A 12,215-nucleotide genomic window follows, 5' to 3' on the forward strand; every position below is an offset into this window, starting at 1 on the left:
ATATATATATATATATATATATATGTGTGTGTGTGTGTGTGTGTGTGCGTGTGTGTGTGCGCGTGTGTGTGCGCGTGTGTGTGCGCGTAAAATGGCACAGCTATATATATTATATAGCTATATATACACAGCTATATACAAGTATAGTATTTCAGCCTGGCGAGTAAACAAAAAAATTTACTAGCCAATGGCGATTCAGTTGCCAAGGTGTCCGTAGAGGACTGACAATGAAAATGCCACTGGAATTTGTAAACACTGCTCAAATGTAAAAATTCTAATGCCACCATCTGTAAACACTGTTAAAAATGTGAGCAATTCAAATGCTACTGGAATTTGTAAACATGACAAATTAAATGTTAACATTGCTTGTATTTAAAATCTACAAACATCTTAGAATTACAATTCTTAGAGCGCAAAAAAAACTTGTTAAGCACAGGTTTATAAGAGGGAGAATAAAATAAAAAGAGTAATAAAAAGGCAAGCATACAGGTTCATCTTTCTTCTGTCTCCAGCTGTATTTCTTATTAGGGTTGAGCTCTCGGGGGAGGCGGATGATAACCTGAGGTTGACACTCAATGGCCTCCAGGAGGACCTGCCTGCCAGCTTCCAACAGACTCTCCAGTCCACAGAGCATTACAGCTGCACACACAAACACACGATCGATACCAACATTAATTACCTCTAGGGAGCACGGGGCAACCCCACATTCTCCAATACATCAGTATATGGGTGTTTCTTGTGTCAGACTGCATTAATGGATTTTACATCCAGATACATCTAAAAGATCAGATAGCTGCATTTACTTATTCTTTAAACAAATGTTTTTACTCTAAAAAAAAAAAATGCTTGAAGAACGAGCAACACTGGCACACTGTTCAACACTCCAGTATATTCTGAATATATTCACTAGAGCTGGAACAATTCCTGAGCTTGTTTCAGCACATTTTACTTTACAGCTCACTACAGCAAGCAAATCTCTCTCCCCAAACACCCCGCTTCCCTGAGAACTGTTGGAGCACACTAGATCAAGTCCCACATCCTTCAGATTTCCCTTCCTCTCTCTGAAATGAGACTCACCTTGTGTGTCATCTATGGGCTGCCTCTGCATCTCCAGCTCTGCCATCTGGCTGAGCAGGGCCATGCCTTCCAGAGCAGTGGACTCCAGGGGACTGACAATCGCGCAGAGCTCAGACCTAGAGCCACATGCATCTGCCAGGATGGACACTGCTCCGGCCTGCGGAAGCTCACTGGCTGTGACCAGGGCGAACATGCCTGCCATGGGGTCTTCAGGCAGGATGGCCACCGGTGCGGAAGAGGGCTGAAGGTGAGGAGGGCTGCTGTTAGGCAGGAAAGGATTGTCAAGTTTGGACTCCAGGTGTGGAGCGTCCGGAACAGGATCTCTGAGGTCTACTGGGTTCAGGCTATCAGTGAGATCTGAGGGCGGTTTTGCTGGTTGGATGTCACAAACTACATGGTGTGTGTCACTGTAATTAGATGATGATTTGTAGACTTGGTCTACCAGACCCATTAAGCCCTCTGCAGTTTCTACTCTGGTGGTTCTCTCAGAGTCCGGCCTAGATGTTTCGCACAGCCCTGGATTGCTTGAGGAGGCAGCTTTGATTTTGACAGCCTCCCCATCTTCCTCATCTGATTCCTCCTCTGGCGATGGTGTGGCTGTGTGTCTAGGGTGTCCCTCGGCCTCTGTGGGGGTGCTAGAGTCTTGAGTGGTGATGGGTGCAAGCCTCAGGTTGTCCTGGCTCAGGACCTCTTTGCTGTCTTCCAGGTTTGGCTCTTTTTTGAACACCGTGCCGCCCTCTTCCATGGACTCTGGCCCTCTGGATGGCTGAAGTGGTTCGACAACCACTGGAGAACACAAGTGCTGGGGTTTGACATCTGTGGCGGTTGCCAAGTGCTCGGAGGTCTCAGCCGGCAACGGCACATCTGGAGCCAGGCCGTCAGCATCTGCAGCAGCAGCCGGCTGGAGGAGGTAGGGGTAATGGCTGCCGAAAGGTGCTGTTATCGATTGGTACGGGTAGCCGGGAGGAATTTCTGCCAAAGAAACAGAAGAGACAGGTTTTTGAGGTGCTTATGCAAAGAGTAGAAGGGCTTTAGTTCCCTGCGACAGAGTGACAAAGTGATTAATAACCCCACATGTTCTCCGGCACAGGGGCTTTATGAAACTTTCATGAACCAAATGGCCTCAGCACAAGCATTCCAAAAGCCCTTTTATACACATAGGCCAACACATTCGTGCATACTCATACTTTCAGAATTCACCGTGAGCAGAAAATCTATTTATTCTAAGCATTGAACATTTTTAAAGGGAAACCGCCAGGGGATATGGGTACAAAAGGGCTGCTGTCATAAGAAGTCTCTATTCCAGTGAAGTGGCAGCTGGTAATCCCATATGTGGGGATATTTGCAGGCTACTCATTAAGACTGCACTACCCTGCACATTCTGACATGAAGAATAGCACACTGCATTTGACTGCTGTCCTGTGTGGATTCTCGGTCCCCTCCCAAACATATTTCTTTAAAAACAGCACTATGGTGATTAATGACCATGCATTATTAAACAGCTTTCCTTTCAGTTTTTTATTAGTGCTCCTCTCATTTACTATGCAATATGCAAATAAACAATTATTTCATAAGACCATGCAAATCTACAGTTGTGGCGACTGTGACAACTTAATCAGACTCAAACCTGGACATTTAATTTGGGAATGCTGATCTTCTCACTTACCACGGTACATGGATGGGAAGGGAGTAGAAGGTTGCTTCTGTAGACTGAGTGGTTCTTTCTCAGGCACTTCCACAGATTCCTCTTTGGTCTGGATGGCGGAGGTAGGAGGGGGTGATGCCAATGCAGGGCTGACTGAGTGAGGGACAGGAGACGACGGATGGGAGTAGGGCTGTTGAGGGAAGGACTTCTCCACTTTGGGTCTCTCCTCAGACTTCAGTGCAGTGACAGGTGAAGGCAGCGGTGGGACAGCCAGCGGCGGGACAGCCAGCGGCGTCAGGGCTTTGCTGTACGAGGTGGAGGGGGTCGGGGAGTGTGGGGGAGGCTTGCGTGAGTGCAGGGCTGGAGTGGGGATGCCTGAGAGACTGGATTTGGCCCCTTCGGCTCCTCTCTTGTCTGGCTTTCCCTCCAAATCTGTCCTTGTTTGACTTGCATTTAATCTCTCCTGCACCATCAAAAAAAATTGAAACTTTAATACTTAATTACAAGCCTATTCAAAAATACAAAAAGTTAAAAAAGTAATAAAATGTAAAAAAAAAAAAAAAAAGTATAAAATACTTGCAAATTTATAAAAACAACAATAATAGTAAAAAAACAAAACTCTGAAACTCTGAATTTTTCTCACAAAAAACAAAAACCACAGTACAATATTTCGGACTTGATACAAAGACTTCATATAGGCATTTGGTTTTAGGCCTGTTTTCCATGCTGAACATTCAGAGTCGGTGCAAACAGATCTGAAGGACTAAATGGGAAATACAGGAGTGCCTCCTAACGATTATAATGACACTGACAAGACAAAGAGTCTCATACCACTAACTGTGCGTTCCTTTGCAGCTCCATGACCTGTGCGGTCTGGTGCTGGATCATGTAGAGCTCCTGTTGGCGGAGGAGCTGCTGGTGGGAGAGGAGCTGGAGCTGATGGGCATGCTGCAGAGAGCTTCCTGCTGGCGGGTACATGGCCGACCACAGCGGGGGACCTCGCTCTAACATCTCAGCTTTTAAAAGAACAGGAGGAATACTTGAGCATCACGCATCAAGTAGATTTATTCTGCTACATGTCAGGGATATCACTCCCACTCACTCTTAGAAATTCACATTTTATGCGTGTGTGAGAATGGAGATGGGAAAAATATGAACACCGAAACAGTGGCGAATACATGGGACATACCGTAGTGTGGCAGATGCTCTGTCGGAATAACGACCACCTGCCCGGTTTGAGGATCTCGGGCAAACTGGTAAGGTGGTGGGATGGAGCCTGTCAAGGCAGGAGGATATCCTGGAGGCAGCGCCTGATGAAGGGAAGTGGGACCCAGACCTGTACACAACAGAGGGGAAAATGGTTGGGTTCACAGTACTTGTCGTTGATGGTCCATTTGCACTTGCTTTCTAGCAGCTTCGTGAACACTCAAGAGTTAATTCCCAAGAGAAACACCATTCCCACCATAATCTCACCCTTGTGCGTGGAGCACTGACCTCGTTGAAATCCTGCCAAGAGGCACAGCACTTTAACTACAGCAATTTACTTAGGGGACATTTTTGTTTTTAAAGTAAAGTCTAGACAGAAATTCAAATGTCAGACAACTGTGAACTGACCATGCTGTTCGCTGTTATTCTTGGATGGAAGTTGTGGAGTGAGACTGATTGTTTCGAAGAATGTCTAAAACACTCAGCCTAGACAAAACGCTCAGGCCGTCTGGCAGGGCAACAGACCGCCTCAAGGAAATAATTCAGCGTCCAAATCCCATTCACAACACAGTTCTGCAGCATTCCAAAGCCCATGATCATTTATTACTCATTAAAGGTATAGTTCACCCAAAAATGAAAATTAGCCCATGATTTACTGCACGGCTTGTGTTGTCAAAAGTACCGATGTCAGTACTGAAATTTTAAAAATGTGACGATACCAGCATTTCCTGCTAGCATTTTGAGTGCTGTTGTGCGGATTCTGATTGGCCATTGTGTTTACGGGCTCAACAGATATGTCTGTGATTGGCTACAGTGATCATTGCTTCAAGCTCTTCACCGAGCGCTTACACACGGGAGCGTTTGAAAGCCATGTCTATCAGTGGATCCCTAATATATCTGCTCATAGACGGATCCGCTGATAGACGCGGCTTTCAAATGCTCCTGTGTATATCTGTGAGAGCGCTCGGTGAAGAGCGTGAAGCGATGATCACTATAGCCAATCACAGATATATCTGTTGAGCACGAGAACACAATAGCCAATCAGAGGCATTTAAGAATCCGCTCAAAATGTTAGCGTAAATATAATGCTGGCATCTTCCCATTTTTAACATTTCAGTACTGACTGGCACAGACATCGGTACTTTTGACAACACTACGCACAGCAATTGCTTGTAACATGACATAATTCTTATATGACAGGCATAGGCGAAAAAAGGCAGGTACCATATGGAGAACCAGACAGCCACATGGAGGGGGCTCCTGGCCGGGGCAGCCATGGGTGGGAGGCCAGGTGGGAGGCGGGGTCAGCAGGCCAACGGCCCGCACCAGCCAGAGTGGGTCCACCAGTTACCATCAGATTGGGGTTCAGTCCACTAGCAGACACCATAGGTGGATGCAACTGGGTGTAGTCTGCCAACTCCTTATTCTCTCTGTGAATGACAAGAGACTTGACTTATTAGAGGTTGACCTGTCTATTGTAAAGTCAGCTAGTATTTATGTTTCCTAATTGTAAATTAAAGTCTACATTTTAAAAAAGCCTCTGTAGTATAAAAAAAAGAAAATGCTACAATTCCGATAAAAAAAGGAGAAGGAAAACATGCACCTGTTGTGCAAATATACGTCCTTTGCTGTGTATCCTTAAGTACTTTTAGGGTAAGAAATATGCTTATATTAGCCAAAAAGCAGTTTTCTAATTTACTTTTGATTATTTATTATTTTTAAATATTATCCAATATTTTTAAAAGATGCAAGAGTCTTGATGTCATGGCCTACCTGAATGAAGTAGTCACTTAATTTCTTAGAATTTATTACGCCTAACAAAGACTAAATTAAAAATCACATAAAATAATTTCCATATTTTTTGTTTAGTTTTTTGTTCAAGAATGTTCAGTTTCGTGCTTTACTACATATTTTCAACAAAATTGAAAAGACTGTTGCTATATTTGCTAGAATCTGAATTCTAAAAACAACCCAGAAAAAACACGGTAAACACGGTTTACTCTTCTAAACATCAACGACTTTCAGTTTGATGGAACATGAAGTGAATTTGTGAAACAAAAGCAACAAAAAAAAAGGTGCTTTTAAGGTGTTTTTCTTATCATTTGAATCTCGACAACCACTTTCATTATAGTGGGCAAGAAAACTCCTCAAAAATTCACCTTGTGTTTGATGGAAGAAATGCATCACACAGGATTGGAACAATATGAGGGTAAGTCATTATAATTTTTGGCTGAACTATTCCTTTAAAAGTCTACTAAGTGCCCAATATCCAGGTGCCCACTTTTGATAACCAGGAAAATGTATGTCATAGATGCTTTTACAATGCAAAATTCATGTTTATTAAAGCCCAACAGGAAGACTGGTGGCCATTTAGCCCTGACTGAGACACAAATTCCCCAGTCTATGACTTCTATTCTGTCTTACACTTAAGGACAGACACTGAGGGTGGAATCCTGCTGAGAGAGCCAGTCACTTTTATAAGCACCAATTTCCCCAGTGGGGAAGATTTTTTCTGCTCCTCGAAATGAGAGCCACACTTTGAAAATAGGCTCATATTTGCTGAGAACTGTTGCCATAAATCCATCCACTCTAAAGAAAACCACGCTGAGAGCGTGACCAATGAAAGTAAAATGTTGCTCTGTTTAGCCAGTGTGTGGAATCAAAGAAGCAAGAATCCATTCGCACTGGCTGGATACGTTTAGTCCTTACTACAAGGTGAATTATTTTAATAAATTAATTAACAGACTTTCATCTAGGCTTCTAAATTCTTTTTAGAAAACATCTATTTGGCACATTTCAACACTTCAGTGTTGCAGCTAAATATCTGCTGAGATTATAAACTAGCTTCAACCAAGGCAGCAAAGAGAGTATCTTTAAAGATCCACACATTCAAGCTGTCACTGATTTACTGAAGTGACTTTAATGAGTCACCTTCACAGGACATCTATGCATTAACTGCCCCTATCACCAGCTTCCACACAACATCAGGGCACCTCAAAAAAAAAAAAAAATCAATCACTAGCTCTCTTTTTCAGCTCAATACTGTGCTTTTGGGAGAAAACTGTCCTGTTCCATTTTCAATCAAACCTCTGAACAAACACTGTTGACACCCACAAGAACATAGGGAAATATACCATTTGGCATTAGAAAGTGAAAGTAGTGGAAAATACCCATACTTTAATGCTGGGACTCTAAAAAGTGCCCTCAGTAATTTTTGTTCATCTTGTGCTGGACTATATGGCAGGGGTCTTGCACTTACATTGACAGCTAGCAATGTGGACACCACAAACACCACTGAATGCCAAGATGCATTTTAGTAAATGGCCAATCATGTGATCTCAAACATATGCTTGAGATGATGCATACATGTAAAATAAAAAACGCTTTTATTATGATAAATATATGGCCTGAGTATGTATCCGAGTATGAGCATATTTCTAAACAATTTTCAAAGATAGGTCTACTGCTCATTTCTTTGTAAAACTATTTTGAATGAGAATACAAAACACACACAAACAATGAGAACAAATTTAATACACAATAATAATAGTTCTGATATATTTTCATCCAACTGAGTGTCTGGCTTACCACAAAAATGACCAATGTCAATGTGATTTTAGCCCTCTTGTTTAAAGCAACATAAACAGCTGTCACCACACAGTTAAAATTTACAGCCAGTGAAACATAAACCTCTATAAATCTCAAACGTAAGAGTTTGAAAAGTTATCCTAAGAAATGACGTGTGACCGAAAACTGAGACGTTTACAAAAATGTAAAAAGGCAAGGTTAGGGGCCATTCACATATCGCGTCTTTTGCGCGCTCAAGCTCGTTATTTCAAATGTAGCCGCGCTCATAATGGAAGCGACGCGCACGCGGTACGACGCGCTCATTTTTTCCAGGTGCTTCCGAGCCACATCGAGATGAAAACATTTCAACTTTTCAGAATGCCGCAAGCGCACCGCAGGTCATGTGACAAGAACCAACCAATCAGCTTCATCCTTTCCCGTAACAACATTGAAAGCTCAGTCAAGATGAAGGAACAGCTGATCATAGCTGTACAGGGATAGCCATTTTTAAATAAATGTAGTAGCAGAGCTACTGCAAGCGATTTTTAGTACTGCAAATCCATTTATCCTTTGCTGAAACTCCCAAGTCTTCATGGAGAGCGGAGGTCGTGGTTGCTTAGCAATGGCAGACGCCTCCGGAGCGCAAGCGCCCGAACGCTTTGGGAAAAAAGCAGAAAGCGGCGCGCCTAGCGTTTTCCACGCGTTTTTAGGCGCGATATGTGAATGGCCCCTTAAAGAGTTTTTCCAGATCTACTGAACTAATGCAACTAAAACTCCCAACGCAAGACTGAATTAACAGCTAGACCGATGCCTAGTACATTTCTGAGAGCTCACTTCAACATGCACTCAAAGTGCTCAAGGCGCTTTACGCCAGCGCTTATAAACTCTCATCTTACCTTAACACTTTCTCATGCTCACGCTCCACGCGTCCCGACAGCAGGCGCTCGTCGCCGTGATGCGTCCTATCGTCTCCTTGCTCTTCCTCTGTGTGGATTGGGCCTGCAGGACATTACACCAATTGAAGACGTTGACATCTGATCCAAAATACTTTTACTAAATTTGCTAACTTCGCAGTATTTGCCAATGATCTCATTTTTCATCATTTATAGGGGTGCAACGGATCGTAGATGATCCGTACGGATCAGGCTGCAAGGTTCGGCACGCATGTGATTCGCGGATTAACTGTTTAAGTTTAACCATCATAGAGTTAAAGTTTATCATTTGCACATGTTTTGTCTTGCCAGTTTACATATTCAAGCAGTTTTAACTCACCTGTGTGCTCAGCCGCTGCCGCACACACCCGAATCACACACAGAGAGAGAGAGACACCGCGTGAACAGCGAATTGATTCCTCTTTCACATACACACAGTTATGTTAAAATACCCGTTTTGGCAAGTATTCTAGTAAACACAGTTGGTTATGTCTTAAGTGAACATAAACAGCTGAGAAAAAAATCCTGATGTGTGTCAATATTAGGTCCGTGCATTTGGTCTTAAAGAGACAGCAGCCAATAAATACCGGTTTCTGTCTGCTAATCAAATAACACCACAGCTCTAACGAAGATTAATCTGTATTTAACTTGTGCAGTGAGCACTATTGTGTTATTTTACACGTAGTTATTACATTTCTGCACCTGAATACCACTGTTACTGACTTTATTTGTAACTGTGTTTTGTTGTATTCATCAATGCTTGTAATTTGTGTAATTGTTCATGTTTTATTACTAACTTTATTAAAGCTAGTAGTTTTGCTGTGGTAAATCTAATTGTTTTTTTTGCTGATCCGAAAAATGATCCGATCCGTGACTCAAAATCTGTAATATGATCCGAACCGTGAGTTTTGTGATCCGTTGCACCACTAATCATTTAAGATACCAATACACGCATTTCTGACCATTCTTGGCTTAAAAAAACCAAACCCTAGTAGCATCTGCCAGTCTGGCAAGACTTAAAGGATTAGTTCACTTTCGAATTAAAATTTCCTGATAATTTACCCACCCCCATGTCATCCAAGATGTTTATGTCTTTCTTTCTTCAGTCGAAAAGAAATTAAGGTTTTTGATGAAAACATTCCAGGATTATTCTCCTTATAGTGGACTTCAACGGTTACCAAACGGTTGAAGGTCAAAATTACAGTTTCAGTGCAGCTTCAAAGGGCTCTACATGATACCAGATGAGGAATAAGGGTCTTATCTAGCGAAACGATCGGTCATTTAAAAAAAAAAAAAAAAATGTATATGCTTTATAAACACAAATGCTCGCCTTGCTCTGTTCTGCGCATTCATGACTTCACGTAATATGTAATTACGTTGAAAAGGTCACGCTTGACTTAGGCGGAAGTACCGAGTCAGTGTTTACAAATGTGGAGAAGGAGGACCGTTCAAAAGTTGTTGAATGTTCAATGACACATATTCAAATGTCTTTGTGTCAGTTTATTGTTTAAAATGGAAATTTCGTGTGTGTATCCTGGATGTTTTAATATTAAAAAACCTAAAAGAAAATTTTCGCTAGGAAATAAATTTTTTACTTTTCATAGATTTGTTTAAAGGCTGAACGAATGACTGACAGCCACAGCGGAGAAAATAGCTTGTGTGAACTTTAATGTAAGGACTTAAATATGCATGTAGCTCACATTAACCCTTTCGCACGTGAGTTTAAAATATTCTAGCTGAGCCCCCAGCATGAGGTTTTTTTAGGCGACCGTTATTTTAGAATGTATCGCCATATTGCTTCCATGGCGACGCGTCATGCTTGTCATGGGACACAACGTAGCCACAATGATATTCCGATTCTGAAATATGTGCAAGTAAATCTATTTGGTAGTTTAAACACTTTTATATCGACCGTGCTAGTTGATCTATGCCAGGTGATGGGTGCCGCCATGTTAGTTTGCGCTGCACCCGAGCTGTGGGATTTACAACACGCAAATTCATCCTCTCCTCCCGAAACACGTTAAAGTACGTCTCCGGTAAACTGGGAGAAGAGCAGAGTAAACTTTATAGTTACCTACACAATCTGTATATGATATCAATAAAAACATGTTGTCAGATTATATTTTTAGGACGATTATTGCCATTTCCATAGACATCAGCGTGTATTTTACAAACTGTAAATGTATGGTTTTGCTAGTACTTATGTGTATTTAAATGTCTGAAACCTAAAATAAGCATTATATGGTTGAAAACACTGAATATTTGTAATAATATGACAAGCGCTCAGCGCGTCCAATCTGGCTCCGCGCCAGCCAAAGAGCAAAAGCGGATTTAAATTCAGCGGTAGATGATGTAACGCACTGAACGTTCTTAATCACACTGGTGTGATCGTACGCGTCAGGGACCAGCCAAGACTGATCACACCGGTGTGATCGTACGCGTTAAAGGGTTAAGCTATCATATGGCTTCAGAAGTAACAGAATAATTCGCACAATCGAAAAAAAGAAAGAAAAAAAAATCTCGGATTTAGACCGGCCCTCTCTGACCGATACCCGATCCGAGAAAAATGTCACTATTGGAGCCGATACCCGATATGAATATCAGATCGGCGCATCCCTAGTATATACGCTCGTCTTGTGTAGCTCTGCAATGCGCATGCGTCCTCGGTGCAGTCCCGTTCGAAACAGTTAGGGTATGTCGAAAAATCTCATTTTCTCCTCTAACTTCAAAATCGTCCTACATCGCTGCAGAAGTACCGACCCAGTGTTTACAAAGTGAACATGCAAAGAAGGTCAAACACCCTTTGTTAAAAAAAAAAAAAGGTAAAACGGCAATGTAGGACGATTTAGGACGATTTTGAAGTTGGAGGAGAAAATGAGATGCGAGTTTTTCGACATACCCTAAACTGTCATGAACCGGAATGCACAGGAGTTCACGCAGAGCTACACAAGACGAGCGTTTGAGGCTAAAAAGTATATAAATTTAAATTTTTTTTAGAAAATGACCGATCGTAGAATTTGCTAGATAAGACCCTTATTCCTCGTCTGGTATCGTGTACAGCCCTTTGAAGCTGCAGTGAAACTGTAATTTTGACCTTCAACCGTTTGGTAGCCATTGAAGTCCACTATAAGGAGAATAATCCTGGAATGTTTTCATCAAAAACCTTAATTTCTTTTCGACTGAAGAAATATTATTTATTATCAGGGAATTTTAATTTGGAAGTGAACTAATCCTTTAAATGTTACTATTTTCTCTTTATAAATACACTGCTCCAGAAACCGCCCAAACTCCAAAGGTGTTTATCAGTCCTAATACTCAGCACCAGTCATAAGCACTGTCTTACACATCTATGAGATTGCAGACCAACTGTGCAGACAAAAAAAAAACCACGGAGAATCTATGCAGAGTAACATATCACATTTACAAGAACCCATTGAGGCCCATCAGTCACTTATCAATGTTTCAACACCACTGTGGTGTTATATACAGTTCAAATTCTCTTCATAGAGACACAGCCATTTGGAGAACCATCAGACAAAACAAGCAGCATTTCAGAATTCGAACTAAACTAAAAAAGCCTTTGAAGTCTGTGTTCAAAATACCACAACAACACAGCCTTCTATAGCAAAAGATAAATGCGTAGAAATATCTGAGCGGGATTTAGGTAGGAGTGTATTGAACCTTTCAGTACTGACAGACAGCGGCTGAGAAGAGATTGTGTTCTTCTAAACCGAGGAGGGGGACGAAAGTGCACACCGATCTCTGTCATGCTCCAGGGAAAAGGTTTC

General features: G+C 42.0%; 1 protein-coding gene across 5 annotated transcripts in view; it reads right to left on the reverse strand.

The window, feature by feature from the left end:
• LOC107674629 (trinucleotide repeat-containing gene 18 protein-like) overlaps window positions 1-12,215 on the reverse strand; it is a 65,394-nt gene that overhangs the window by 29,632 nt on the left and 23,547 nt on the right. For all 5 annotated transcript variants that reach the window (XM_016468657.1, XM_016468653.1, XM_016468656.1 and 2 more), the window contains 7 exons: window positions 8,392-8,494; window positions 5,153-5,358; window positions 3,912-4,058; window positions 3,554-3,738; window positions 2,744-3,185; window positions 1,078-2,049; window positions 488-639 (listed from right to left, as the gene is read on the reverse strand). In XM_016468657.1, the coding sequence (XP_016324143.1) occupies window positions 488-639; window positions 1,078-2,049; window positions 2,744-3,185; window positions 3,554-3,738; window positions 3,912-4,058; window positions 5,153-5,358; window positions 8,392-8,494 (2,207 nt within the window). The remainder of the gene's footprint in view (window positions 1-487; window positions 640-1,077; window positions 2,050-2,743; window positions 3,186-3,553; window positions 3,739-3,911; window positions 4,059-5,152; window positions 5,359-8,391; window positions 8,495-12,215) is intronic.

Source organism: Sinocyclocheilus anshuiensis, unplaced genomic scaffold (assembly GCF_001515605.1).
Source record: "Sinocyclocheilus anshuiensis isolate Anshui unplaced genomic scaffold, SAMN03320099.WGS_v1.1 scaffold152, whole genome shotgun sequence".
NCBI classification, from domain to species: Eukaryota; Metazoa; Chordata; class Actinopteri; order Cypriniformes; family Cyprinidae; genus Sinocyclocheilus; species Sinocyclocheilus anshuiensis.